The sequence below is a fragment of the Notothenia rossii genome (genome assembly GCF_949606895.1).
Source record: "Notothenia rossii genome assembly, chromosome: 3".
NCBI lineage: Eukaryota > Metazoa > Chordata > Actinopteri > Perciformes > Nototheniidae > Notothenia > Notothenia rossii.
In genome coordinates, this window is record NC_136901.1 from 73,128,461 (window position 1) to 73,155,887 (window position 27,427).

The 27,427-nt window shown below is 41.7% G+C and overlaps 2 protein-coding genes across 4 annotated transcripts; one reads left to right on the top strand and one right to left on the bottom strand.

Annotated features, from left to right (window-relative positions):
- Positions 1 to 638: 638 nt before the first annotated feature.
- On the bottom strand, positions 639 to 2,557 carry fbxl3l (F-box and leucine-rich repeat protein 3, like; the record flags this gene model as incomplete). Its single annotated transcript, XM_079672146.1, is given in 9 exon segments — positions 639 to 935; positions 939 to 1,081; positions 1,084 to 1,144; positions 1,225 to 1,478; positions 1,481 to 1,676; positions 1,832 to 1,948; positions 2,201 to 2,414; positions 2,416 to 2,486; positions 2,489 to 2,557. Coding segments are annotated over 9 exon segments (1,338 nt in total). The 3' UTR covers positions 639 to 722.
- A 1,934-nt stretch (positions 2,558 to 4,491) lies between these two features.
- Positions 4,492 to 27,379, top strand: atp7a (ATPase copper transporting alpha). 3 transcript variants are annotated; one of them, XM_079671481.1, is made up of 23 exons: positions 4,492 to 4,764; positions 5,770 to 5,900; positions 7,306 to 7,792; positions 9,097 to 9,867; positions 10,045 to 10,254; positions 10,901 to 11,064; positions 11,308 to 11,469; positions 11,600 to 11,676; positions 12,780 to 13,002; positions 13,113 to 13,346; positions 13,439 to 13,530; positions 14,639 to 14,766; positions 15,404 to 15,558; positions 15,647 to 15,781; positions 15,982 to 16,176; positions 16,367 to 16,549; positions 19,312 to 19,525; positions 20,673 to 20,819; positions 20,949 to 21,091; positions 23,420 to 23,623; positions 24,130 to 24,247; positions 24,350 to 24,452; positions 25,272 to 27,379. In XM_079671481.1, exons 2-23 carry the CDS (start codon positions 5,781 to 5,783, stop codon positions 25,543 to 25,545), a joined length of 4,539 nt encoding a protein of 1,512 aa, XP_079527607.1. In that variant the 5' UTR covers positions 4,492 to 4,764; positions 5,770 to 5,780; the 3' UTR covers positions 25,546 to 27,379. The 3 variants fall into 3 exon arrangements, with proteins under 3 accessions (XP_079527607.1, XP_079527608.1, XP_079527609.1); XM_079671482.1 differs by having other exon boundaries at positions 4,492 to 4,759; XM_079671483.1 differs by lacking the exons at positions 4,492 to 4,764; positions 5,770 to 5,900; positions 7,306 to 7,792 and adding an exon at positions 8,831 to 8,953.
- The last annotated feature ends 48 nt before the right edge of the window (positions 27,380 to 27,427 follow it).

Below are 27,427 nucleotides of genomic sequence, written 5' to 3' on the forward strand. Positions count from 1 at the left end.
TGAAATAGCTGTTACAAAAAGCAGACTTCTTTAAGACCTGGCCAACCTTATCCCTGCTGCCTATCATGCATAATAGCCATGAACACATGTGACATGCGTTAAATGATCGAAAAATAAGGCACGTATTTACAGCCTTTTTTTAGGCAGGTGTCAGGTACGGCGATGTCGCCTATTTTGTTTAATGCATCAGAACTATTTTGCACAGAAATACATTGCATAATTCAGTGAATAACATGCAACTAGTTAACAAGTTGTATTTTCTCAGGTCAACATTTTGGCTAGTGCGCAACATGCATGTGAAGCAAGAAGGTTGATGAAAAAATCCTATTTGGCTAATATTTTTATTTTAAACTAGAGAGCCAATAAGAAGCCTCAATGCACTCTTTTTCCCTAATTCTTCCTCATTAGCATTTTGTGAAACTAGTTTGACTAGTTGGGGTTTTCTGTCTTTCACTGCTTCAACTAGTGGAGGTTACTGTCGTCTGATATCAAAGAGATAGTGCCCACTAAAAGCAACGTTCGACATCACAATATCTAAACATGTAAAGAAAGCTGAATGCTCGCGAAATAATGTCAGAACTGCGATGTGTTGTTTTTAAGTGAGAAGATATTTTTAAAATGTACAACAGGTAAACAAAAGTGACAGCCTTAGAAATGAATCGCCTGCCTGTAAGCCAGCCAAGATCAGTGACAACAGATGCATGCTGTCCTCTCAGAGCCCATCACACTGACGCCCTGCACTCTGGCTCCATGTCAGCCTGCCAGGTGGCCATCATATCAGGGAACCACACGCGGCCCAGGTGCTTGGGCACCTCACTGTGGATCTGCTCCATGTTGTAGCTGCTGTCTGGGATCAACACCTCCTCCATGATGGACAGCTGAGTCAGCCGGCCCCCGCACATCTTTACAAACTCCACAAATCTGCTGCATGTGACTTAACACTCTCCTTGCCCAATGGCAGTCAAGCATTTGCAGCGTTCTGCGATACGGATCAGCTCCTCATCCAGGGGTTTAGGACCGTTGGCACACACCACCAGCTCCACCAGCCGAGGGCAGTTCAGTCCAACGCGGCCCAGCATCTCTTTACTGCCCGGCCAAAGTACAACTGGGTGACGGGGGTCTCGTCCCGGAAGAAGGCATCAAACTCCTCATTTCATTTCATTTCAAACCTTTATTTAATCAGATTGGTCCCTTGAGATCATAGGTCTCTTTTTCAAGGGAGACCTCCTCCTCAATGAGGTAGACGTACATGACAATGTTGACCTTGAGGTGAGGGTCTAAAGCCTCCCAGCTGCTTCTTTGGAGGGTGTGAAATTGTGTCTGTCCAGGGTTTTCGCTCACCACGTCGATGCGCAGGTGCTCCAGGTGGACGTTTTTTTCAGAAGAGAGGGCCAGCAGGAGCTCGTCACTCAGGAGATGGTAGTTTAACGCCAGCTCTCTGAGTCCATGGCACTGATCCGCAACACACAGAATACCTGAGGACAGAGGGAGAAGTCTGAGCTTCTGAATGGGAACTGATGAGGACAGCTGTTCATTTTCAGCAACTTCAGGGTGTCGCTGTTGTTGGCAACCAGCACCTTCAGGGACGGGTCATCAACCAGCGTGTCGTCAATCTTTATGGAAGATAGGGACTTGGAGTTGACAAACACTACTGTCAGTGCAGACGCAAAGTGGGCCTGAGGAGGGACAAACAAAGTTGATAAAGGACAGAATCTTTTTTAAAAGGGCAACAGGTTTTTATATTTCTACCATATAATCCAGATCTTGTGTGTCAAACAAACAGGGCAGCAGTGAAAGGGTGGAAATGTGCATATGAGATGCAGTCTCTTACCTGAGACACATCCACGAAGCTGGGTCTTGCTGTGGAGGTCAACCCCAGGGTCTTAATGGTGCAGTTCCCCAGCTGAGAGTCACAGGCCGCCTCGGCAGATTCTGTGCAGCTATCCATCTGATTCACAAGCAGTGATTCACCATTTAGGTAAAAATAAAGAAAAACCCCAATGTTAGATAATGGAAAGAAGGCGGTGTACTGTGAGAATAATCCCAGCCTAGATGTGTTAACCACACCTAGGCAGCGTCATGATCAATACTGCAGCAGATGGATTGAATTAAGCAGGCCACATATTGTTATAAAGACAGCTGTGGTGTGAAAGGGGAGGAGGTGAAAGGAGAACGGGTTGTCGGCAGGGAAGACTCTCACTTTGAAGCTGACGTAATGCAAGTGCTTGGCGTGCTTCCTGATGATCTGCTGGATGAGGTCGGGGTGAGTGGAGCGCAGGTAAGATGTAGCCGGCTGACTGAGCTCCAACTCAGACCTCCTCCACAGATCAGGGGTGTGAAAGATGTCATTCCAGCAGCGGCACACTGAGGAGGCCCTGGCCCGGTCTACGAGGGACAGATGCTGGGTGGACTGATATCTGCAGGACGACGTGTGGCGGCAGGCGACCCCAGTCCTCTGCTGCAGGAAGAGCAAAGCAGGACGTCCTCAATTTCTTCTCTTCTCAAGGGATGGGAAGTGCTGGCACTTTGGTTTGAGATCTGTCCTTCCTCGTTTCATTCAGAAACAAATCACATTTTGTATACATGCCAAAAGTAAGGTGATCTATATGTAGAGTGTGTACCAAAGATATCTGAGCTTTTATTAGATTTTTGATAGTGGTTTACAGTCTCATACCCGTCAAAAGAGAATTATGTCAATGTATCATAAAATAAGGTCGTTTTATTCTCCCTTCCTATAGACAGTTGTTTAATAACTAGAGCCCAGGAAGTAATTTGTAATTTTTTCAACAGTAGTAAGGATATAGATACAAGACAAAACACAAACACAACAAATACAATAGTCATTTCTTGACACCTTTTTGTAAAAGTATTTTAAATAGAGTTTACTACTTTATAAAAAACATCAACCCATACTTTGAACTGAGCTGAAGTGAATGGATAATCACTATAGCTGTAGCGCCAGAGACACATTAACAGAAACCTTGCTGACTATGAGCATACAAAAAACACCCATATGAAACCAAACAAAGTAAAAAACTCCAACTGACGGGTGTTACTTATCAAGGGTTGACAAACAACATTTTCCTCTCTGTTGTGTGCTCTGCCGGTGGAGGAGAAATCGTTCCTTGGAGCCATGGATGGAGATTACTTGATCAATGCTGGCTGTGGCTGAGATAGGACAGCAGGAGCAGGTCTCTTCACAAGCGACTCTCACGGCTTTAGCAACAGCTTGAAACACGAGAGAGGGGGAAGCATGGGCCTGCCTGCTGCATCTGCATAGGCATGGAGGAAAGACCTACATCAACAGGGGGATACCTTTTATTATTGAAGAAAGATTACACTTCATATATATATTTATACCTGTGTGTGTGTGTGTTTTTTATACAGTAAGATTAATTAAAAAAGAAAAACACTCAGCAATTAATCAAATCATATTTCACATTTCAAGTTACAGTCATTCCCCAAAAATTAAACAGGATATCTCTGACCACCTAACAAGACGCTTCATTCCTCTGGTTTCCTTCCTGATTGGGAAAGCAGCCACTAACCCCAGAAAGAAAGATTACCAGGGTAATGTCATGTAGAGGTCAGTCAAACTGGACGGTGTAGAGGTCAGTCAAACTGGACGGTGGAAGGACACACATTTGCCCTGTGTTTCGAGTGCCCCCAAATTGTAAGGTCCCTGGAGTTATTTCAAACCAGTGTGTCAAAACAGACTATGGACCAAAGATGTATCATATTTCACTGAGCACAGAGGGCTTATGAATGAGGACAGCTACTGGTCGGACAAAAATACGGTAATATAGTGAACTGAATTGAAGTTTTTTTAGTTGGTTAACATGGAGGAAAATGTATATAAAGTACTCAGATTGTGTTCTTAAGTAAAAGTAGAAGAACCAGAGTGTAGGAATGCTCTGTTACAAGTAAAAGTCCTTTAGTACAAAAGTATTAGCATCAAAATATACTCAAAGGACCAAAAGTGAAAGTACTCATTATGCAGGTCGGCCCATTTTCAGAATAATGTATAATAGGTTTGGATTATAGATATTTATTCATTATTGTGTTTATCACAGCTGGTAAAGCATGCAGCTAATTTAATGAATTACTGCAGGGTTGTCTGACCGTGAATATTGCTCCAGATGTCCCTCAAGTCTTATTTAAGTGTTGTTGTTTTTCACATCATGAATCTACAAAGTAACTAAAGGTATAGAATACATTTAGTGGAGTAAAAGTACACTATTAACCTTTGAATCGTACTGGTGTAGAAGTACTAAGTAACAAATAATTGAAATACTTCAGTAAATTAAAAGTTCCTCAAAATTGTTCTAAGGTAGTGCTTGAGAAAATGCACTTATGTACTTTACATCCCTGATTAAATGTACTTAAATAAAATTGAAAACAGCTTTAGCCTTCAGTAAATGCAGCCTGGCAGGGCTAATTTAGGGCAAAATTACCCAGAGGTGTTGCCATGGATGGCCGCCCCGCCCATTTACTGACGTAGCCGCGTGGAAACGTCGTCCATAGGAGACGCTAGTTACGTCGGCATGAGAAGAAGAAATAAAGACAGCTTCACAGAGTGGCTTTGTTAAAACAGGTTAATAAAAGACATACTCCAGCACCCTCTGTTATTCTCCATAGACAGCACGATGCCACGACGCTGCTGTTTTGTTTTATTTTTTGAAGAGAAGAAGCTGGCTACTTAGCTTAGCCACAGTCTGACAGCCAACGTCATTAGCCTGTAGCTAACTGGTTACTTTGAGTAAGGTAAGACTTTTATTTACATGCTAAAACTAACGTAAGCTGTGTTATTACATGACACTTTCAGTAAGATCAATGTCTACATTACATTTTTAATAAACTATACACTGTTTCTTAAGTTTAGTAACAAGCAGGCGACAGCTAATGATAAGTTTAACTTGTTTTTTTAGAGCTAACTCAAGCTATCTTTATCAGCCGCTTAAATCCTAGCTTAATTAAATGATCATTTTACTCACTCCAAAACCCTCATCAAAAGTCTTAAAACATTGTTACACATAAACCATTTATTCGGTCTACAGCTAATTACCTTTGTTAAGAAATAGCCTTGGTCTTAAGGAGCAACAAATACAATTTTATGTTGACTTTCTGTTGCAGGGTTTCTTTTCTTTTTTTTCATTACCGAGTAATTCAATCCAAGCAAGACAACATGGACATCATAGCTTTCCCTTGTGGTTTTACTTTTGTTTTGATATCATTGAACAAATACGCTTTGTTGTATTTATTGATGTCAAGTGACTGTGCAAGTGCAAATACTAATCGCAAACACATATATAGATAAAAGGTGGCAAGTTTTGTTGTTTGTTTCTTCACAACTGTGGTAATAAATACAATTTTAAACGTTGATCTGATAAAAAAATGAATATCTTGTTTTGTGGACAAGGCTGAAAGAACAACGAATTGTATTATTTCACAGCTACGAGCTCCTAAAGTTCTTTGTAGCATATATCATTTTGAATTTTCATTCAAATGAAATATTTGAGTTAAAATGTTTACAGTAACATTTCACCATGTTACAAAAAAATTCTTAAGAACTCATGTGTTGTTTTTAACCAAGATCCTGACATGACTTTAGCTTTTCTGCCATTTTTTGTATCATTACATTGATGATGATTATTCTGACCTGTCTCTTCGAGTATTTGCCCTGCATTTGTTAAAGGTTTGCTCTTGGTTCTTTTTATAAAGCCAAAGACTTGAGTTTTACATGTTGTACTTCGTGTGTCCCTTTTTTAGAGAAAGCAACCATGACACAGAAAGGCAATCTGTCTTCAGTCTCCCTCGGAGTGGAGGGCATGACATGTGGCTCCTGTGTCCAGTCCATAGAGCAGCGAATTGGGACGCTCCCCGGGGTCATACATATAAAGGTAAATGTGCAAAGATGTTCAGTGAGAACATGGATTATTACTTTTAGTTTCAATCAGCATTTTCTTCCAAGTTGATATGCAATTTTGTTTATCTTGCTGTATGTCTGAATATCTTAAAAACCTTCTGAAATGACTACCATGGATGTTGTACAATCCAATCTGTAATTTAAAAGGCAGATATGCATACATTTTTATATTAACAAAAGGGTCCTGTCCATTTTAATGTAAGGCAGTTTGATTATACCCACAGCTGTACTCCCTCATGACTAACTTGAATTTAAAACTGACTTACATCCATTTGGCCAAGAGAGATTGCTATATTACAATTGTTGTGGGCCTCTGTTTTGTTTATTGTGTGTTTACCCCTCAGGCTTGGGTTAAATGACAAGATAATGTAATAGAGTGTTCCGGATAAAGCTCTGCCCTTCTCAGGACTGTGACAACAGGTCGATACGCAGCTTGCACCCACAGGAAATGTCATTTATGTCTTAAGAGAATTCAGTTCCTGGGTCTTTTTTTTATTCATTTATATAGACATGATCTGGTAGGAGTGAATAGATGTTTTTGGTAGAACAGACTCATTTTGTCTCATTCCTGGCCCTCCCCGCTCTCATTCTCAGAAACATCAATGTTAAGCCAACAGGCACAATCACTTACAACTCAACCCCCACTTGTGGTTGTTACTTACGGCCCAGTCAAGTGATCCCTTCAGCGTGTCACATGTTTCATTCTTGCTAAAGAGGAAGAGCTAAGGGTCATCAATACTGACACAGCACGCTTTGAGCTTGCCAAGGGAAATGACTCATTTTAGCACATTTCTTTTAAATATGTATTGTGTATAAGGTCTATTGTTGAGACGAGGCAGATTCACAGTACGGCTGTGAAAATGCCACAAGATAATGCATATTATTGATGATGCGTGGGTAAACTACATTAAAGTGACAATAGACACATTTTTTGCTTTAATTTATCTTTAACTAGTAACTAAAGTACATTTTGATTGCCCCATCTAATCGCTTCATGACACCACCTGCGTCAATAAGACCCCTTCACTGTGCTCTATCTCCCAAAGACCTAATGCATTGTGTCCTGTGCATCTTTATTCAGATGCAAGTAGCTAGAACTAGCTTCAAACCAGCTAAAGAGCTGCCTATTGGCTCTTTAATTTCTTAACAGTATTTTTGGAACATTAATGTGCGCTCAGGAAATTCTACATGCTGTTATTAATCTGAAAGAAGAAAGCTGCCTTTTATCCTCATAGATGAATCAACCCGATTTATGAGTCGAATACAAGTCAAAGGCAGCTATTGTAAGCTACACTGATTTAGTTTAGCCGGATTTATTTTCCCATTTCTTTCCCGTTTTATGAATTTACTCTATTTTAACCTTGACTTTTATTTTGTAGGTGTCTTTAGAGCAGAAGAATGCCACTGTATTATTTGACCAGAGCCACCAGAGCCCAGAGTCTCTGTCGGAGGCCATCGAGGACATGGGCTTTGAATCGAGTCTATCAGCGTCCAGCGCAGCCACCCCCGTCTCCACGGACACCCAGCTGATCCCCACCTCAGGCCTGACACCTGCAGCCCAGCAGGAGGCTCTGGAGAAGCTGTCCCAGATACAGGGAGTGTTGGACGTCAGAGAGAGCCCCTCCCCGAAGGGTCTCACTGTTACCTTTGTTCCTTCCCTGACTTCTTCTTCGCAGCTAAGTGAGGCGGTGGAGGTCCCAGCATCCAGCAGCCCAATGCAAATAACCCCCAACATGTCTCCATCGCACACTGCGGACGACGGGGCGGCGCTCCTCAAACTGAGCATTGAAGGAATGACCTGTCACTCCTGCACTACTACCATTGAAGGAAAGATTGGAAAACTAAATGGGATTGAGAAGATCAAAGGTGATGTACTTTACAAGCTTGAAGTCATACTGCTTCAGTGTCTGATGTAAAAGTGATGTTGTAACACAGTTGCGGCGCAGGAATGCACTTCTTAAAGATAAAAATGGTCACGTCATGTGAGGACCTTTGCATGGAAACAGTTGACAGGTTGCTCTGTGGGATTTAACAATGAAATACTTCTACTGGTATTGTTGTAAGTAAGTAAGTAGTGACACGTTTACAGATTCTGTGTGCAGGAAGATTAAAGCTGCATGTTTGTTTTTCTAGAAACATTGTCCCAAATGGAGTTAAATATGAATATTTCACAAAGATGATTTCCTCATGAACCTTTTATAATAATGACTATAATCTTAATTTATGAAGAGCTTTTCAAAACCCCAGAGAAGTGCTTCAAACAGAACATTATAATAAGACCATCAATACTCAAATGATGTGTCCTTAAAGTCATTTTTAACAAGAGATTTAAAAGAGGTTATCAACTCAAACAGCCTGATTTCCTCAGGTCCAGAGCCCTGAATGCAAAGCCTCTGTTCTCTCTGGAGTTCAGCTTTAAAACACTTCTTCCCAAGTTGGAAATACACATCCACCAGGACCTTAAACCGGGACAAAGCACACAGAAAGGACACCTGATTTAGATGACCTTATTATAAAGGATGCATGACAAAGGGCCCCTGATCTCTGTGTGAGACTGACCGTTGAGCGGCCCGACCAAGCAAGGAGGCAGAGGCAGAACGTCCAAAAATATAACCCGACGTGGGCATTTATTAAAATAATGTGCACAAAGTTCACAGCCTCAATCCTGCTGTTCTCTGTGAACACATCCTGCAGCCACAAAGATCTCACACACACACACTACCAGCCCAACAAGAAACAGCACTTAAATACACAGACTAACAAGACACAGGTGAGGGGGAGCAATTAGACACAGGTGAGGGGGGAGGAGACAACACAGGGCACCAGGTGAACACAATTGGGTAATCAGTAGGAGGCAACAAGATGGAGGTGAACACTTATACCAAATAAATACTACATCAATAAATTATATAAACATGTTCACGAGAGCTCTAGTAACGGCGTCTCGTCGTTACACTCATATTAACAGGATCATATGGGACTAAATGATTGTTAAATGTTGATCGAAGGCTTGTGTTTACATTTCATGTAGGCATTTTTGGACTTTCTTTTTTCTTTGCCTCATTGTTTGCAATCATTTGCGTCATCTTTACGTGCACAATGACCTGTAATATTGTCTTTTATGCTCTGCTTTGGTATTTTTAACTCTGTCATGTCTGTATCGTCCACAGTTGTTTTGGAGACTCAGGAAGCTACAATCGTGTACCTGCCTTACCTCATCACTGTCCAAACCATCACCGACCAGATTGCTGTTTCTGGCTTCAAGGCGTTCGTCAAGTCCAAGCCTCGCCCCCTGCAGCTGTCCCTCAGCGAAATCGGACGTTTAGTTGATTCCCAAAGACCAACTCTCTCTTCACCATCAGAGGCATCAGAGGAGTCAGAAATCTTCATAGACTCAACACTTGTTGCGCTCAGGGTAAAGGGCATGCACTGCCGTTCATGTGTGGTCAATATCCAGGACAATATCTCCGTGCTGCCTGGTGTCTCCTCAGTGGAGGTGTCTCTGGAGCAGGAGAAGGCCTCCATCTGTTACGACCCTGTAAAGGTCACCGTGGCTCAGTTGCAGCAGGCCATTGAAGCGCTGCCTCCAGGGCACTTCAAGGCACAGCTCTGGGGCTCCTTGGCCTCTCTCAATCCCACTCTGCCCACTGCTGCCTTAACTCCCCCTCGGCCTGCTCGAGCAACACAGGCCACGCCCGCTGCGCCACAGCCCTGCTTCACCCAGCCTCTAGCATCCACAGTTAATATTCACATCGAGGGCATGACATGCAACTCCTGTGTCCAGTCCATTGAAGGCATGATCTCCCAAAGGAAAGGGGTCACGTCGGCCCAGGTCTCTCTGTCCGAGCACCAGGGGACCTTCGAGTACGATCCACTCCTGACCACACCTGAGGAGCTGAGGGAGGCTGTGGAGGACATGGGCTTTGATGCCTTCCTTCCTGGTGAGAGGAGACATGGTGTGGTTGTTGAGTCTGCTTATTTCTCACATAGTAAAATAGCTCATTTGTATTTGAACTAGAGAATCGCCTGCAGGTAGTCTTAAGTTCAACTTTTAGGATGCTCATCATTCAGTGGGTATTGTTGAGACATTTCCTTTTTCCCCCCCTTGTTTTCTGCAGAGACCAATTCATTGCTTCCTGTACTAAAACCAAGTCTCTCAAAGTCTTCAAATCTATCAAATGTGAAAGATAAGGAGCTAGACGGTGACCTGCAGAAAGAGACTCAGGCACACAACGGAGACAAAAACGCTAAATGCTTCATCCAGATCGGAGGGATGACCTGTGCTTCCTGTGTGGCAAACATCGAGAGAAACCTCAAGAATGAAACGGGTCTGTAAAAACCGCAAATAAATATTAGATGCCAGATTTAATGTTCTCCACGCATCAGATTCAAAACCACAACACTTCCAAATCAAACAAATCAATCAACTCTTCCTCCTTCCCATTTGATTTGATCAGCCAATCCAAAGCTAGAACGATTTGACTGATGTAAATGTGAGGAAAACCACAGAGGTAGATTCAGCAGATTATTGGAACTCTTAAAATCATTGAAAAAAGTATTTAGACATGCAAGTTATCAACTGTGTAAACATAACCTAACATTAACTCAAACATATAATCTAACATCATTTCTTGGATTATTATGCTATTTGTTGAATTCATTTTAAATTGTGGTTTGGTATGATTGTTTCCGACTGGTGTGATCCAAACATTTCCACTCATCCAAATGCAATCATTTCCAAAATCCATAACTTATTTGTAATTCATGAGCTGTTATGCCTCAATCTGTATTTTAGCTTGTTTAGTTTTTCAACATTTTCACTGAGGTTAAGGATAATTCAAAGCTACATTCTTAAAAAGAAACCAAACAGAAGCTTTGAATGTGAAAAAATCATTCATTTGTATTTCATTAAGCATTAATCGTACTGTGCTGCTTTCACCAGGAACTGAAGGTACATGTTTGAATGTTTTGCAGGTATCCACTCTGTACTGGTAGCACTGATGGCGAGTAAAGCAGAGGTGCGTTATAACCCTGATCTCATCGACCCTGTGAAGATAGCCGAGTGTGTGGAAGAGCTCGGCTTCTCTGCCTCTGTGATGGAGAACTATGAAGGTTCAGATGGAAACCTCGAACTCGTGGTGAGTAAACCTACGGTCGCATTAACATTTTTAGTGTTAGATTCAAAAGGAAAAGACACATTCAACTCGGTACATTTATTTGCACGATATCACATCCATAGATAAACATTTCCATCACTAGTGAAGAAGGTCTAAAACCTATTTTTCAGTAGATAAAATAAATGTCTGTTCCTCACTTCATCCCCTCTTTAATATATGTGTCTCCCTTTCCCTTCTTGACTGCTCCTCTCCACCTTCTTTCAGGTCAGGGGAATGACGTGTGCCTCTTGTGTTCACAAGATTGAATCCAGCCTCATGAAAGAAAAGGGGATTATATATGCCTCTGTTGCCTTAGCAACCAACAAAGCACACATTAAGCACGACTCTGAAATTATAGGGCCGCGAGATATCATCAAGCTGATCAAGGTATTAATCCTGTTATTTCAGCATTTGTTCAGTTATTTTTAACGTTTCTTTTTGCATGCTAACATCATTTATGTAAACCAATACCATTATGAAGGATTTGTTGTATCAATAGTTTGACTATTAATTGCAGAATCTGGGGTTCGAAGCTTCTTTGGTGAAGAGGGACCGCACTGGCAGTCACCTGGACCACAGCAAAGAGATACGGCAGTAAGTAGCTTTTTTGTGTACACCAAGAACACACACCAGCCCCTATTTGTTTTGATTTATTTTGGTGATGACTCAACATTCAACAATATGTTTTGCTTATCTCAGGAAAACGTGCATTGACTTACAGAGAGGGCAACACCATCTCTTTATATTCCTCAATGAATTCTGATTATACAAAAACCAGCTTCTCGTACACAAGTTGCATATCGCTTGGACCATTAGTGCCAGGGAAAACTGTAAATTGTGTCAATGGGGAATAATGTTTTGAAAGATAGGTAATATATATTTGAGAATAGCACAAGGTCCTGATAAAAATCCTCTTTATATGTAAACCTTCCTGTACATGCATAAAGACACCATAAGTCTATACAATACATACACAGTCTATAATATCAATTCATTACTTTGACCTTTTTTGGAATGATTTAATCTAAACAGATTCACCACTTAAAGGTAGGGTAGGTAAGTTTGAGAAACCGTCTCGAGTGCGCTAGAATTTGAAAATACACAGCCGGAAAAAATCCGCCCCTTCCTTCAGACTTCCTTACAGAGCCCCTCTTCCAACACACACAAACGCACACATGACCAATGAGGGCACGAGATAAGTTTGTGCACAGATGGAAGGCTGACAGGCAGGTAGGCCATCCAGTTATTTTAGCCGGGCCGGCTCAGATGATTGGTCGTACTTTTTACAGTACTACGGCTTCCACAGATGACATTTTTTTAATGGATTTTTTTGTCAAAGCACACGATATTCATTGCTATCGGGACGTTAAGAGCATTCCATGGAATATAACAAAGTCTATCTCGAGCCGGTTTCTCAAACTTACCTACCCCACCTTTAATTTAAATGTGTGATAAAGTCCTAAACCTTGACAAAAGACACTCAAAGCTCTAACATTAGCTTGGCATGTGAAGGAAAAATGACCTGCAGTACAGCCTTAACACTAAACATGGCTTTACTTTATGTATATGCAGTGTTTGTGGGTTATTCATCGGAGAAGTGAGATGAAAAGTCTCCATGGACATTTCCTTGCCCCTCTCTAAGGACTGTTAAAACATAGATGACAAAATAAAATGCACAACTGTCTTTGCTCTCTAAGATGGAGGAAATCTTTCCTGGTGAGCTTGGTTTTCTGCGTGCCTGTCATGGGCATGATGACCTACATGATCATCATGGACCACCAGATGAATGTTTCACATCAACATAACGCCACCATGGAAGACCGCAACCACTACCACGCCACCATGTTCCTGGAGAGACAGCTGCTCCCAGGCCTCTCCATCATGAACCTGCTCTCCTTCCTCTTCTGTGTGCCTGTACAGGTAACTCCCCTGCACTCTCTGGACATGTGATTTAAACAGCACAATTATTCAGATTTGATAAGATGGACTGAAGGTAATGTTTTGGTGAATTCTGTGTTTCCTTTCTTTAGTTTATTGGAGGTCGCTACTTCTACATTCAAGCCTACAAAGCCCTGAAACACCGATCTGCCAACATGGACGTGCTCATAGTGCTGGCTACCTCCATAGCCTTCACCTACTCACTGATTGTCCTCATAGTGGCCATGGTGGAGAAGGCAAGAATCAACCCCATCACCTTCTTCGACACACCGCCGATGCTCTTTGTCTTCATCTCCCTGGGGCGCTGGCTGGAGCAGATAGCCAAGGTTCAGCTCATAATCATTATTCATCTATGACATTAAATGCAAGATCTTAATTTAATGTATAAATCATTTGGAAATCATCTTCTTCCATCTAGAGCAAGACATCTGAGGCTTTGTCCAAGCTCATGTCCTTACAAGCTACTGAGGCCACGGTGGTGACTCTCAGCAGCGACAAGTCCCTTCTCAGGTACCATTTGTTCTCTGTGCTCATTTTGTTTAAAGAACCTTTCATATCTTTGTTAGTTTTAGATTACAATACATCTACGGTTTGCAAATTAAATGTCAGTTAAAGGTCTAACGGGAAATAACAAGGACTTCACAAACAATGAAGAATAGCACATAACTCAATCCCAAATGGGATTCAGATGTAATCCGTTTTAATCATTGATTTACTATGAAATTGTTCAATGATTTTGTGTGAAATAAAAAAGGTTAGTTGATTGACCATCAAAGGGAAATTCAACTGTAAATGTTATTTTTATCTACTACTCAGATTTCAAAAACCCTGCTGGGATAATCAATACTTGTATCAGTTGCCAGTAAAGCAATTGTTTATGCAGTTGTGTGGTATACACACCTGGTGCCCAAGAAATACAAGGCAAATTTTAAATACAGCACAAAAACACAACTATAAAAACTGTAAAAATGTCAGTTTATAGAAGTGAAAAGCACTCTAAGAGTTTGGGAGGGTATGAAGGAGTGTCCTTGAGTTTGTTGGTTTATCAAGTGGAAGTCTGAGAATGCTTATAGATTTCAGAAATGGAAACTGTAGATATAAAGGGGTTGGAAGAATCAGGTGGGATGGATTCTTCTTTTAGTTATTTGTTCCTATATAACTGTTTGATGTAAACATCCTATTCAACTTATTGAGTTCATTGTTGTTTGACCTTGAAAGTTAACAGCTCATAAAAGAGAAAGTGAGTACAAACTCCTTAGAAGATATATAAAACATTGTCATCAGGTCAAACTGGCACTTCCTGAGGGGAAAAAGAGATGCTGCCTTTTCTTGTTCACTATGTCAGTGTTACTCTCAGAATGCTATTGTCTAGTATAGCTCCCAAATACATGTAGAGCTGCCCTTTTTCTATATTCTGTCAATCAATCACTTTCAGCAGAGAACGTCTTTAAATCAATGCACAGTACCATGGGACATTACCTCTCTGTGCAGGCTCACTGTATGCCTTCATGCTTATTTACTCTAGTGTAAGATATCCTTACAGCAGTAGTGTAATGATAGCCTGGCATTGTACTATCCACAGTGTATCATTTAAAGTTTGTGACGTGGTGTGTTCCAGCGAGGAGCAGGTGGATGTGGAGCTGGTGCAGAGAGGCGATGTGGTGAAAGTGGTTCCTGGAGGGAAGTTTCCAGTCGATGGGCGGGTCATCGAGGGACACTCCATGGCCGACGAGTCTCTGATCACAGGTTGGTCGCAGTGAAGGAATGGACCACGTACCTATTCGATTAAAGGCCCAATATCAGTATTGGTAGGAATAAGATGAAAGTATAAGTATTCAGATAAAGTGAGCCAAGGCAAGAGATTTGACTTGCGTTCTGATTGGTCTCTACAAATGTGTTACTTTTAGCTGTTTATCTTAGTGTGTTATCAGTGTTGACAAAGTTCACTACACTAGTTATTAGCCCTGATTTGTCACATTGTTGATATTCAATCAGAAATGTACTTAAGACTATGAGAAGATAAATTACCATGACTAAGAAACATTTGAGTTAGGGCATATTTTAATGATATTGCCAAACATTCAAGATAGTGGACATAGTATTTTGCATATTCAATCTTTTTAAACAACACATTAACATCATCATGGAACGTTTTTTTCCTTAAGCTTTGAGACAAAAAAGAGAAATTCTCTGCAGCACCCCAATAACATTTTTAAATCAACTATTCTGCTTCCTGAGATTTGAATATTTCAGAATTCCATATAGCAATTTCAACATAATTATTAGTTCAGCGCTCATTTGAGTCCAAGTCTTTGCCAGATGTGGCGCTCCTGTTTCCCGCTGCCCTGCCGTGTTTCCTCACCAGCTGTTGCTCTGACTCCAGGTGAGGCCATGCCGGTGACGAAGAAGCCCGGCAGCTCAGTGATCGCAGGCTCCATTAACCAGAATGGCTCTCTGCTGATCAGCGCTACACATGTTGGCCTGGACACCACGCTGTCTCAGATCGTCAAACTAGTGGAGGAGGCTCAGACTTCAAAGGTGAAATATGTGGTTGGAGTGCTACATGGTGTCTACCTGCTTTGAGGATCATTGCTCAGGTATTTCATTCATGACATTTATTTTTTAGGCTCCCATCCAGCAGTATGCAGATAAGATCAGTGGCTACTTCGTACCCTTCATTGTTGTCATATCTTCACTCACACTGGTCGTCTGGATCGTCATCGGGTTTTTAGACTTTTCTCTGGTGGTGGAGTACTTTCCTGTGAGTCTTATTTAATTCTTGTTATCTGACTATACCACGCTCCTCAGTAAAGCCTCAGGAAATTATTTTGTACAAATTGAAACATTACAAATGTCACTGCATCTCATTTTGTTCACTATTGCAATTACACTGTCTTATCTCCAGTGATAGTAAAAGTGATTTGTATTTCATTTTAACGGCCCTATTTTTTCCCCCTGCAGGGTTACGACAAGAGCATTTCCAGGACAGAGGCAGTGATTCGCTTCGCCTTCCAGGCCTCCATAACGGTGTTGTGCATCGCATGTCCCTGTTCCCTCGGCTTGGCAACCCCGACAGCTGTCATGGTGGGCACAGGGGTTGGTGCCCAGAATGGCATCTTGATAAAGGGAGGAGAGCCACTCGAGATGGCGCATAAGGTGTGTAAATGATCATTTTGTGACACTCATACGTAGTCAGCCAAATGTGTAATGGAACAACTGTCAATTAAACACATTGAAAAGTGGTTCTGGTATCTAAGCTCACAAAACCAAGTGTAAGGTTGCTCTGATTTTAAATACTGCTAAAACGTTTAACATTGATCCCAAATGTATATTTGTTTTACCTTAGGTCCAGACAGTGGTGTTTGATAAGACTGGGACAATCACATATGGCGCCCCGAAGGTGATCCAGGTCAAGATAGTTGTGGAGGGGAACAGGATGCCTCGCTCCCGACTGCTGGCCATCGTGGGCACAGCTGAGAACAACAGTGAGCACCCTCTGGGAGCAGCTATCACCAAATACTGCAAACAGGTTGGCTCCTACCTCACATGTAACGCCCACCCAGGAAAATCTGAGATGCTCTACGTGATTGTTAATTTCACTATCAGAAACATCAAGTAAATATGTTCGTCGACAACCTTTTTCCATGACTTTGACAAGACGGCACATATGTCACCAGCCAACAACCGTGACTAAATCAATGAAAGTGATAACGTAACAAAAAGCAAAGTCGGAAAGATTTAGTTTAAAAATGAAAATCAAAACCCTTTCTCATTTTCCGTTGACTAAAAGTCCGGTTTTCTCTCGTTTGCTGTGCTGCCTTATCAGGACTACAGCAGCATATAGGGGTGCAGTCAGGAGGAAGAATAACTACATTACTAAAGCTAAGGGGTCCAATGACAACAACTGGGCTTGGGAGAAAGAAATGAGGTGGCATTTTGGCCAGATTTGATTGACTGATCAGTTAAAAAATAATCAAGTGACTAAAAAAACACAAGAATGTCATCACTTTTTTATTGATAGAAGATAGATTCGCAGGATGAAGCCCTCTTTAAAGAGCCTGTGACAGCCTCCCAACAACTGTTGTGCAATGAAATATTGGGCTACTAGTCATCTCGAACCGTCAGTTTAAAAAAGAAGGTGCGATACCGTTCCGATAAATATCAATAATTTCGAACATCGCGGGGAAATTCCTTCGACTGATTTTGAAGTTTTTGGGGAACCCGGAAGTGACATCAATGCGGGAACGCTTCACTGTGTGGCGAGAGAGCCAAACACGGACAAAGTGTGTTGTCATGCTTAGAAATGGTGAATTACTGAGTTTAGGCACGTTAATAACGTTTGAATGAAGTTGACTACAGTATATTCATATTTGTCAGTGCTTTCATGTCAATTCGGCGAACATAGACATAAATGATCGTGGTCAAGATGATGATTAAATTAGGCTTAAAAATCGGTAGTGAGAGCTGCTGAATTTCCTCCCGTCGGATGTGATATAAAAACAAAACGATTATTTTTGTAGTTGTAAACTCAAGTTGATGAAACTACATTTATAAGTGCTTTCATGTACAATTCAGCGAACATATGATACATTAAATGATCGTGAAGATGATGATTTAAAAATCGTTTGTTTGAGCCGGTCTGCATTTCCTGATGAGAAAACAAACCGATGCTTTTTGTAGTTGTAGTACACCAACATGGATTAAACGTGTGTTTTTTTTACCACTATGTTGGGGAAATTAATGAATAAAATGCACGGATTATTATTATTATTATTATTATTCCCACTCCGATCGGGACACTAGGTCCACCGTTTCCCCGCAGCGAGGCTCCCCCCGTTGACAGTTTACGTGGGCTGGGCTAGGTGCAGTGGCGGACTGGCCATCGGGACGAATCCCGATGGGCCGGTACCGAAGTGGGCCCGTCGGATAAGTCACTAGCACATCCCCCACTCCCCCCGTTGACAATTTACTCGCGGTACCAAAGTGGGCTGGTCGAGAGTCTAAAGTAACTTACTTGTATTAGCCAACTGCAAACAACTATATCTTAAACATATCTTAAAAATGCCAAAAGTATGTGAAACTGTGTGTGTATTAAACTGATTGGGGAGGGGGCCGGAGAGAAGGAAGTCTATGCAAAATGTGTGTGTGTGCAGGCTGCAAGATGCAAGATAACGAACTTGTTATTCGGAGCAGTTCGTACTAGACACCAAATGTGTCTGCTTAGCCTCAAACTTAAGAGACTCTTGTTTCCAGGCCGCTTCGGCTGGCTCGCGCTGTTTTCCTGCGACAGGCCATCGTTTTTGTATCTCCCAATAGATGACCCCTCTGGGAGGAGCATCCGACACAACTCCTCCCATTGTAATTACATGTATCCCTGTTGTGTCCTTTGTCCGGTCTCTTTGTTCTCATGCTGCCAAGATATTAAGATCTACCAGCAATAGGACCAGAGCAGGGTACTCCTTTAAATTGTATTGTTTATCCTTTATCCTGGTGCTTCGAATTCCTTCTTTTATAATTCAACCAGCTCATCAAGGGACGCGCGGAGCCGAGGTGGGCTTCAGACCACCGTCCTCAACGCTCCAACAAGTCCCGGGATGATTTTTAGTCCCAGTCCACCACTGGCTACATGACCGTATTATCGCCCATATTGACGCACCTAATTCCTAAACTTCTAACAGATACAACATAAACCGATCCTTCAGCCTCATATGAGCAGACACGTTCAAAATTAAACTGTCATCGCTGTCTGAGCTTGCTGCTGTGTGCGCCATCGTGCGTTTACATGCAGATGCTGGGATCCTGAACGGTGCAGCTGGAGCGCTGTGCCCGCAATGACGTCACCCATCATTTGGCGGGACTTGAAGAAGCCCCGAGAAGATCCAGGAAATGGTCAACATTGAAGGGCAGATTAATGGTTATCAAAGTACAAATATCCAAAATCAGTTCAGTAACGCTTTTCAAGGGGACAATATTTACTCAAATTGATGGGTTTGGATGATGGGGGAAACTCGTGTCACAGGCTCTTTAATGGTCACACATGTTCATGCACACAGCACACACAGTGATATTTGGTCTCTGCATTTAACCCATCATATTACTAGGAGCAGTAGGCAGCTATTGTACAGCGCCCGGGGAATATATTTATATATATATATATATATAGATATATATTTATAGATAACTAAAGTAGTTGAGGTTTTATTTTGCTATCATACGATTAAACGCACACACATGATCTTCCTTGTGAGTCATGAATGTTTTATTTAACATCCATCACTTTTTGTTGTGAAGGAGCTCAGCACGGAGTCTCTTGGCGCCTGCACGGACTTCCAGGCGGTGCCGGGCTGTGGGATCAGATGTCAGGTCAGCAACACGGAGACCCTGCAGAGGCAGTCGGACAGCGACAGCGAAGACAACAACCAGCGCAACAGCATCCTCGTCCAGATCAGTGACACCCGGATGTCCACCAGCTCCCATCCCCTCATCATGGACCCACAGCCGCTAAGTATGATGGGGATCACCTTTTTGTGGTTTTAACAGAAATACTGAAACATTCTTATGTAGTCCTGAGATTATTTCATTTCATTTAGATTTTAATTTTTTCCATTCATGGTATGCACAAACTCAATGTATAACAATTATTTACAAAACATGTCTCTGTAAACATACCATACTCGAAAAGGAGCAGGGAGAAGAAAATCTTATATGACCTGCCCCCTTCTCTAAAAAAAAATAGAAATAGATGGTCTGTCCTTCATATTTTCTTATTCACAGCCAATCATTGCTGTATTGTAGGAAATAAGAGGAACACAAAAACTTACAAAAAATACTTACCGTAATTTTCGGACTATAAGCCGCGCCTTTTTCCCTATTTTTCGACGCTGCGGTTTATATAACGGTGCGGCTAATCTATGGATTTTTACAGCTAACGGCCAACACCTTTAACTCTATGGGCTCTATGGCCGGTCCGCGGACCCCCACCTTTAAGCGGCGGGTTCCAGCAGGAAAAGCTGGAGGCCGGAAAAGAGTGAGACAGGTAGCGCGCAAAAGTAAAAGTGGAACCGAGAGTGTTATGCCGCTGCTGCGGCTTATATTCAGGTGCGGCTTATAGTCCGAAAATTACGGTAGTTCCCACTTGACAGTTACGGGAAAGAAACAAAAAAACTACAACAACACCAAAACATCACATGAACAAGGAAAGGTGCAACACCCTCATCTGAGTCCAACTGGAGTAGAAGGGGAGAGCAGCGCATTATTATTATTATTATTATTATTATAATAATAATAATAATAATAATAATAATAATGGGACCTGCAAATAAAGAACAGACATCACAAAAATATACCAATGCAGAACCAGAGGACATAAACGTATTCACATTCCGCTTCATATAGTCTCATTTTTCTTAATTTATACAAGTTCTCTAACTGAAAAATACCTATACAATTCTTTAGATCATTCTGTGGAGAATTCCACAGTTTTACACCAACCACCTAAATACACATCTGCTTTAAAGTAGTACAATTACATTTCCTTCTGTGGTCTTCATTGTCTGATCCCAAAACAAACAGCTGTTTATAAATGAATGAATGTAGGTAGTGAGACGGTTGTTTCTATGCTGTTGTCTAACCTCATTGATCTCTGTGTGAAGGCCTCGTCCAGACGGCCACCTACGTTGTCCTGATTGGAAACAGAGAGTGGATGAAGAGGAACTGCCTGCAGGTCAGACCGGACATCGATGAGGCCATGATCGAGCACGAGCGCAGAGGACGCACGGCTGTCCTCGTGGCTGTCGACAGTGAGTAGCTCTGTTTCAGATGAAATGTACACTGTTAGCTGTTTGTCATAATTGTCTGATTGCTGAAAGTAATTTTGTGTCTAAAACGACATGTATTCCTTTTGTTAAGCATGTTACTTTGTGTTGTAGACACTCTGTGTGCGATGATAGCCATAGCGGACACGGTGAAGCCAGAGGCGGAGCTGGCCGTCCACACCCTGCTCAGCATGGGGCTGGAGGTGGTGCTGATGACCGGAGACAACAGCAAGACGGCACGAGCTATCGCTGCTCAGGTACGACAGAGACGTAGAGCTGGGCGATGTGAATATCAATTGTTTGGGAGAACGCAATGTTAATTTAAAATTACAGTGTTACTTTTGGAATAAACAACAACATACAAATCACAATATATTACGACATCATGGTATCCAAGTCATATAATATTAAGCATTTTTAATGAGTGAGAATTTTTGCACTTCTGGTTTTTGAATGGGTTTTTCGTGAGATGCCAGAAATAAGCGGAGTGGTTAATAATGTCACAAAAATTCCATGTGACTACAATGGTTGTCGGGACATTAATGTAATCACGCAAAACACCATAAACGCAACACTAGTCGGCTTCTAGCTTAGTGGCGGCGTTGAAATCATGCTACCATTGACATTAACATTTATATTTTCATTTACAAAATTGATAATAATCAAATGATATGGAATAATTTACACTTTAAAAAGAAAAAAGATTAAATTGTTGTCCATTTGTTAAGATTGTGCTGCTGAACAATACATATACAGTGGGGCAAAAAAGTATTTAGTCAGCCACCAATTGTGCAAGTTCTCCCACTTAAAAAGATGAGAGGCCTGTAATTTCCATCCTAGGTACACTTCAACTATGAGAGACAGAATGGGGGGAAAGAATCCAGGAAATTACATTGTCTGATTTTTAAAGAATTAATTGGTAAATTCCTCGGTAAAATAAGTATTTGGTCACCTACAAACAAACAAGATGTCTGGCTCTCACAGACCTGTAACTTCTTCTTTAAGACCCTCCTCTGTTCTCCACTTGTTAACTGTATTAATGGCACCTGTTTGAACTCGTTATCAGTATAAAAGACACCTGTCCACAACCTCAAACAGTCACACTCCAAACTCCACTATGGCCAAGACCAAAGAGCTGTCCAAGGACACCAGAAACAAAATTGTAGACCTGCACCAGGCTGGGAAGACTGAATCTGCAATAGGTAAGCAGCTTGGTGTGAAGAAATCAACTGTGGGAGCAATTATTAGAAAATGGAAGACATACAAGACCACTGATAATCTCCCTCGATCTGGGGCTCCACACAAGATCTCACCCCGTGGGGTCAAAATGATCACAAGAACGGTGAGCAAAAATCCCAGAACCACACGGGGGGACCTAGTCAATGACCTCCAGAGAGCTGGGACCAAAGTAACAAAGACTACCATCAGTAACACACTACGCCGCCAGGGACTCAAATACTGCAGTGCCAGACGTGTCCCCCTGCTTAAGCCAGTACATGTCCAGGCCCGTCTGAAGTTTGCTAGAGAGCATTTAGATGATCCAGAAGAGGATTGGGAGAATGTCATATGGTCAGATGAAACCAAAATATAACTTTTTGGTAAAAACTCAACTAGACGTGTTTGGAGGAGAAAGAATGCTGAGTTGCATCCAAAGAACACCATACCTACTGTGAAACATGGGGGTGGAAACATCATGCTTTGGGGCTGTTTTTCTGCAAAGGGACCAGGACGACTGATCCGTGTTAAGGAAAGAATGAATGGGGCCATGTATTGTGAGATTTTGAGTGACAACCTCCTTCCATCAGCAAGGGCATGGAAGATGAAACGTGGCTGGGTCTTTCAGCATGACAATGATCCCAAACACACCGCCCGGGCAACGAAGGAGTGGCTTCGTAAGAAGCATTTCAAGGTCCTGGAGTGGCCTAGCCAGTCTCCAGATCTCAACCCCATAGAAAATCTTTGGAGGGAGTTGAAAGTCTGTGTTGCCCAGCGACAGCCCCAAAACATCACTGCTCTAGAGGAGATCTGCATGGAGGAATGGGCCAAAATACCAGCAACAGTGTGTGAAAACCTTGTGAAGACTTACAGAAAACGTTTGACCTCTGTCATTGCCAACAAAGGGTATATAACAAAATATTGAGATGAACTTTTGTTATTGACCAAATACTTATTTTCCACCATAATTTGCAAATAAATTCTTTGAAAATCAGACAATGTGATTTTCTGGATTTCTTTTTTTTTTTTCTCATTTTGCCTCTCATAGTTGAGGTATACCTAGGATGAAAATTACAGGCCTCATCTTTTTAAGTGAAGAACTTGCACAATTGGTGGCTGACTAAATACTTTTTTTGACCGACTGTAAGTACCGTTATCTTCGCCACAGAGCTTATTGTATACAATAATCCAAAATTCAATGGAAAAATACCAATGGCTTCTTTTCCAAGGCAACAGGGCGATGCTAACTTCCAGCCCACAGAAAATACAGCAATCCGGCAGCAAGAAGAAAACCTTGTTAGACACATAGTCCAGGTCTTCTTTTTTGTATATTTCTGTGTTTCTGAGCCCATTTTCCTGCATTTCCTCAGGTGGGCATCAGGAAGGTGTTTGCCGAGGTGCTGCCCTCCCACAAGGTGGCCAAGGTGGAGCAGCTGCAGCAGGCAGGAAAGATCGTAGCCATGGTGGGCGACGGCGTCAACGACTCTCCTGCTCTGGCCATGGCTGACGTAGGCATCGCCATAGGAACCGGGACAGATGTGGCCATAGAGGCAGCAGACGTGGTGTTGATCAGGGTGAGGATTTGAGTTTGGGAGAGTTGTTTTTTTGGTTGCAATAAATGAATATCTCTAGACACGGTGTCACAGAGCACCACACTGTATCCTCAGACAAGATGTTAAATTCAATTGTAATATGCCAGTTTTTTGCAAGACATAAATCTATTACTGGTCACTAATTCTGGGTAACTCAAGAGAAAATCATACATTCCTATTTTAGCAGTACTGTTACTTAAAAGTACAGACGTTGGTTATTATGTCACTTTTTGTCTTTATTTCCTAAATGTAGCTTTATTTTTCCAAACATTTTGTTATCTTAAAACCAGCAATGTATAGCTAATAACATGACAATGCAGAATAATGCTTTTAAAAAGAAAATAGTTTAGCTTTACAAAATATATTCATCCACTTTGGACCACTGGTTTAAAAAAATTCAAAAATCTATGTATAAATACTGAATCAAACTGTTTCCTTATCTGAAATATCTACCCTTTTTTCTTACACTGGTTTCGTCTTGAGTGCAGAATGACCTCCTGGATGTGGTGGGCAGCATCGACCTCTCTAAAAAGACCGTCCGGAGGATCAGGATCAACTTTGTCTTTGCTCTTATCTATAACCTGGTTGGCATCCCTATTGCTGCTGGTAGGTGACTGCCAGGGTTTGTTTGAATGATGTCTTCTAATTGACAGTGACCAGTGCCACTGTTTGGATCACCGCACTGATTAGAGCCGTGTCTGTCCTCAGGTGTGTTTCTCCCCATTGGTCTGGTGTTACAGCCGTGGATGGGCTCTGCTGCCATGGCGCTGTCCTCGGTCTCCGTGGTCTTATCTTCCCTGCTGCTCAAATGGTAAGAGATATTTAATCTGAGAAACTACTGGCAAACACATCCTCTTGTCCGGCACTATTCCATTTCCGTAACATTGAATGAAACTCTCTGAAATACACGTTTGAGTGTTAATTCTACTGCACATGTCAGCATGTTTGCATACCGGTATGTTCAATTCTATTCAAGGTTCAAGGCTTTATTTTCATGTGCACATTTAGATATGGCAATGAAGTCACAAGCTACTCCAACAGTGCAACATGAATATATATATATATATATAGATAGATAGGACATAAAATAGAAATAGTGCAAGAATAGTCTATATACAAGTCAATGGAATATGATATATATAGATACATAATTAGCAAAATGCAAACGGATGAATGTATTGTTTTTTGCACATTTGGAAAACATACCAAAAAAATATCTTATTGTAAGTAATTGGGAAGTTTTGAGACGCCATCTGTATGTTTACTTTAATTTAGTGTGATTGCTTTACCCTATTTGCCTGTCGCTTCAAACTAATTGTTCTTCATTTACAATACTTATCTTTAAAGGCAGTTTTCTACAAGTTAGCTTTTTATCACTCAGAGACAGAAATTCCCACTTCATTCATTTAAAAAAGAAAGAAAAGTGTTACACAAAAGAGAATTGTGTTAATGTCTATCATTTTCATTATGATATATTTTGAGTTTGTAACCCTATTCACCTGTAGTGTGTCCCCTTAACGTGTTTTGAGGTGTGCTTTTTCATTCTCCCTTTTTTAAAAAAAAATATTCCTCTAAAACCATTTCCCATCGCTGTCCACATTAGTCTAATCCCGTCTTCTGGTCTGCTCAGTTACACAAAGCCCACGGCGGAGAAGCTGGAGGCCAGGCTTGGGAACAGCAGGCGTCCTGGCAGCCTGTCCGACGTCAGCGTCCACATCGGGATGGGCGAGATGCGGCGTCCCTCCCCCAGACTCAGCCTGCTGGACCGCATCGTCAACTACAGCCGGGCCTCCATCAACTCCCTGCGCTCCGACAAGCACTCCCTTAACAGCTTGGTGCTCAGCGAGCCCGACAAACACTCCCTGCTGGTGGGGGAGGCGCGGTGTGAGGAGGAGTTCTGCTGAGGCTCACACGGCCCTCATGGTTTTAAGCTGAACTAGATAACAACATTTATTCTAGGCTAGGAAATTGAATAACTGCTGCTGTAGGTGCCTTAGGGCGACACTGTTGACTTGGAAAAAAAGCTTACATGTCCCTGGGTTTTCTTTTAGCTCAACCAGCTGATCACATGCACTTCAGAGAGGGAGGAGGGGGGGGTTTCTCTCCCTCAGTTGCAGACTATCTTTTGTTGAGGTCATCGCCCCAGGACCCAGTCTTTGGCCGAGCCTTTGACTCTCTGTGGGCATGAAGCATCTACAGAGCTTTGAAGCGTCCACATCCAGGAAGCAGAGAGATAATCGCCTCTGACCTGCCAGTACAATCTTTCCAAAGACATTTTAACCGTGGTGCCCGGTATAAGAGAAGACACTACCAGGCTATATTTTAACACTTATACCTTAAATGGGAAATTATAATGTTGTATAATTATATGTTGTATTTATATTACCCTTATTTATCTCTTTTTTTCATTATATTCTATGTGAAGAATGAAGTTGTCGAATCCAAATGTATCCACAGAATGTGTAATTACTGATTAAGGAATGAAGACTCGTCAAGTCAATCGAAGAAGAAACCAGCTGAAGACTGAATTTTGTGCTACCTGAGTTAGCTGTTAATGTCACAATGTAACCCAAGTGCCAATCCAAGAACCACCTCGGCAAAGTCCATCACATTCCAAAGATAGCAGCGCACAGAGGTTACTTTGGATTCATGTGGATAAAGTGTGAACCGAGATAAGGTCAACGCCTCGCAGCAGAGACGCTGAATGGTGACTGCAGCTATAGAACACCTCTCATAGGTTTCTATAGGTGTGTCTGCGTCTTCAGTTAATGATTAAATATGTCTGTCAATGAATGTGAACACTGCTCATTGTTAGAAATGAACAGAAATTGTTACATAGGTGACTTTGTGCTGAAATTGCTTTATGTGCTCGTTGCAAAGAGAAGGTTTTGTGTTGGATGCAGTTCGTTGTGAAAAAGAAAAATGTGTCTTGTATTTACACAGAAGACATGTTGACATGTCACACACAGGAAAAGCAGAAGGGAAGTTAATAAGGAATGATTTTGGGAAACTTTAATAGAACGGACATTTTCAGTAACACATATCCTTTTCCTACTCAAAATGTCTGCTGTGGAAAAGGCCTTTTGTGAAAGCCTTTGTTTTCTTTCTGTCATCACACTAGATAAGATGTTGTTACTGTTTCCAGTGGTGGCAAATCTGTGCTTTTTATTATGTGATTCACACTGTTGCACTTGATCAAAGAAACATCTGTAAACCCAGGGGAGCAGGAAACACAGCTGTGACTCAGCAGTTCCACCAAACAAGTTACTGAGAGGCAAATGTTGAAGAATTAAGTAGATTGTTTCTTTAAAATCATTGTAGGAGAGGAAAAGTTGAGATTACATCTTGCAATCAAAGACAGCTTCTGGTCAGCTTTATTTTTCTATATTGTAAAAGTATTTCAAAAATGATGCTGAATTATTTTCTGCTGTGTCAAATCTGGAGATAATCATTACAGTCCAGCTATTCCTTGCATTTCTGTGTCCCAAGCTTCTATAGTATTTCTGTTTGGTGATATAAAATGCCATCAGTTTGTCCTGCCACTTTCCCATGATGCATTATGTTCTGTAGCTATCACAGCCAGCTAGGTGCCAATCTGTTGTTTGTTCGTGGCTTTGTAAAGATGTCCATAGGGCTTAGGCTCTGTGTGCACTTAAATGTAAGCAAGTCCATGTTTGCTGTCTTTCATAGTTCTTCTGAACGTGATGTGCCTTGGAATAAAACGCATTTGTAATCTCAGTCTGTGTGCAGTTTCAAACACAAGGTGGCGCCATGGAGCCGACAGCT

What these genes read in the sequence shown, in the direction of transcription:
- atp7a (XM_079671481.1), top strand. Translation starts at nt 5,781, where the DNA reads ATGACACAGAAAGGCAATCTGTCTTCAGTCTCCCTCGGAGTGGAGGGC. An exon ending in AGCGACAAGTCCCTTCTCAG is followed by an intron (nt 13,531 to 14,638) that starts GTACCATTTGTT and finishes GGTGTGTTCCAG; the next exon opens with CGAGGAGCAGGTGGATGTGG. An exon ending in TGTCCTCGTGGCTGTCGACA is followed by an intron (nt 20,820 to 20,948) that starts GTGAGTAGCTCT and finishes TTTGTGTTGTAG; the next exon opens with ACACTCTGTGTGCGATGATA.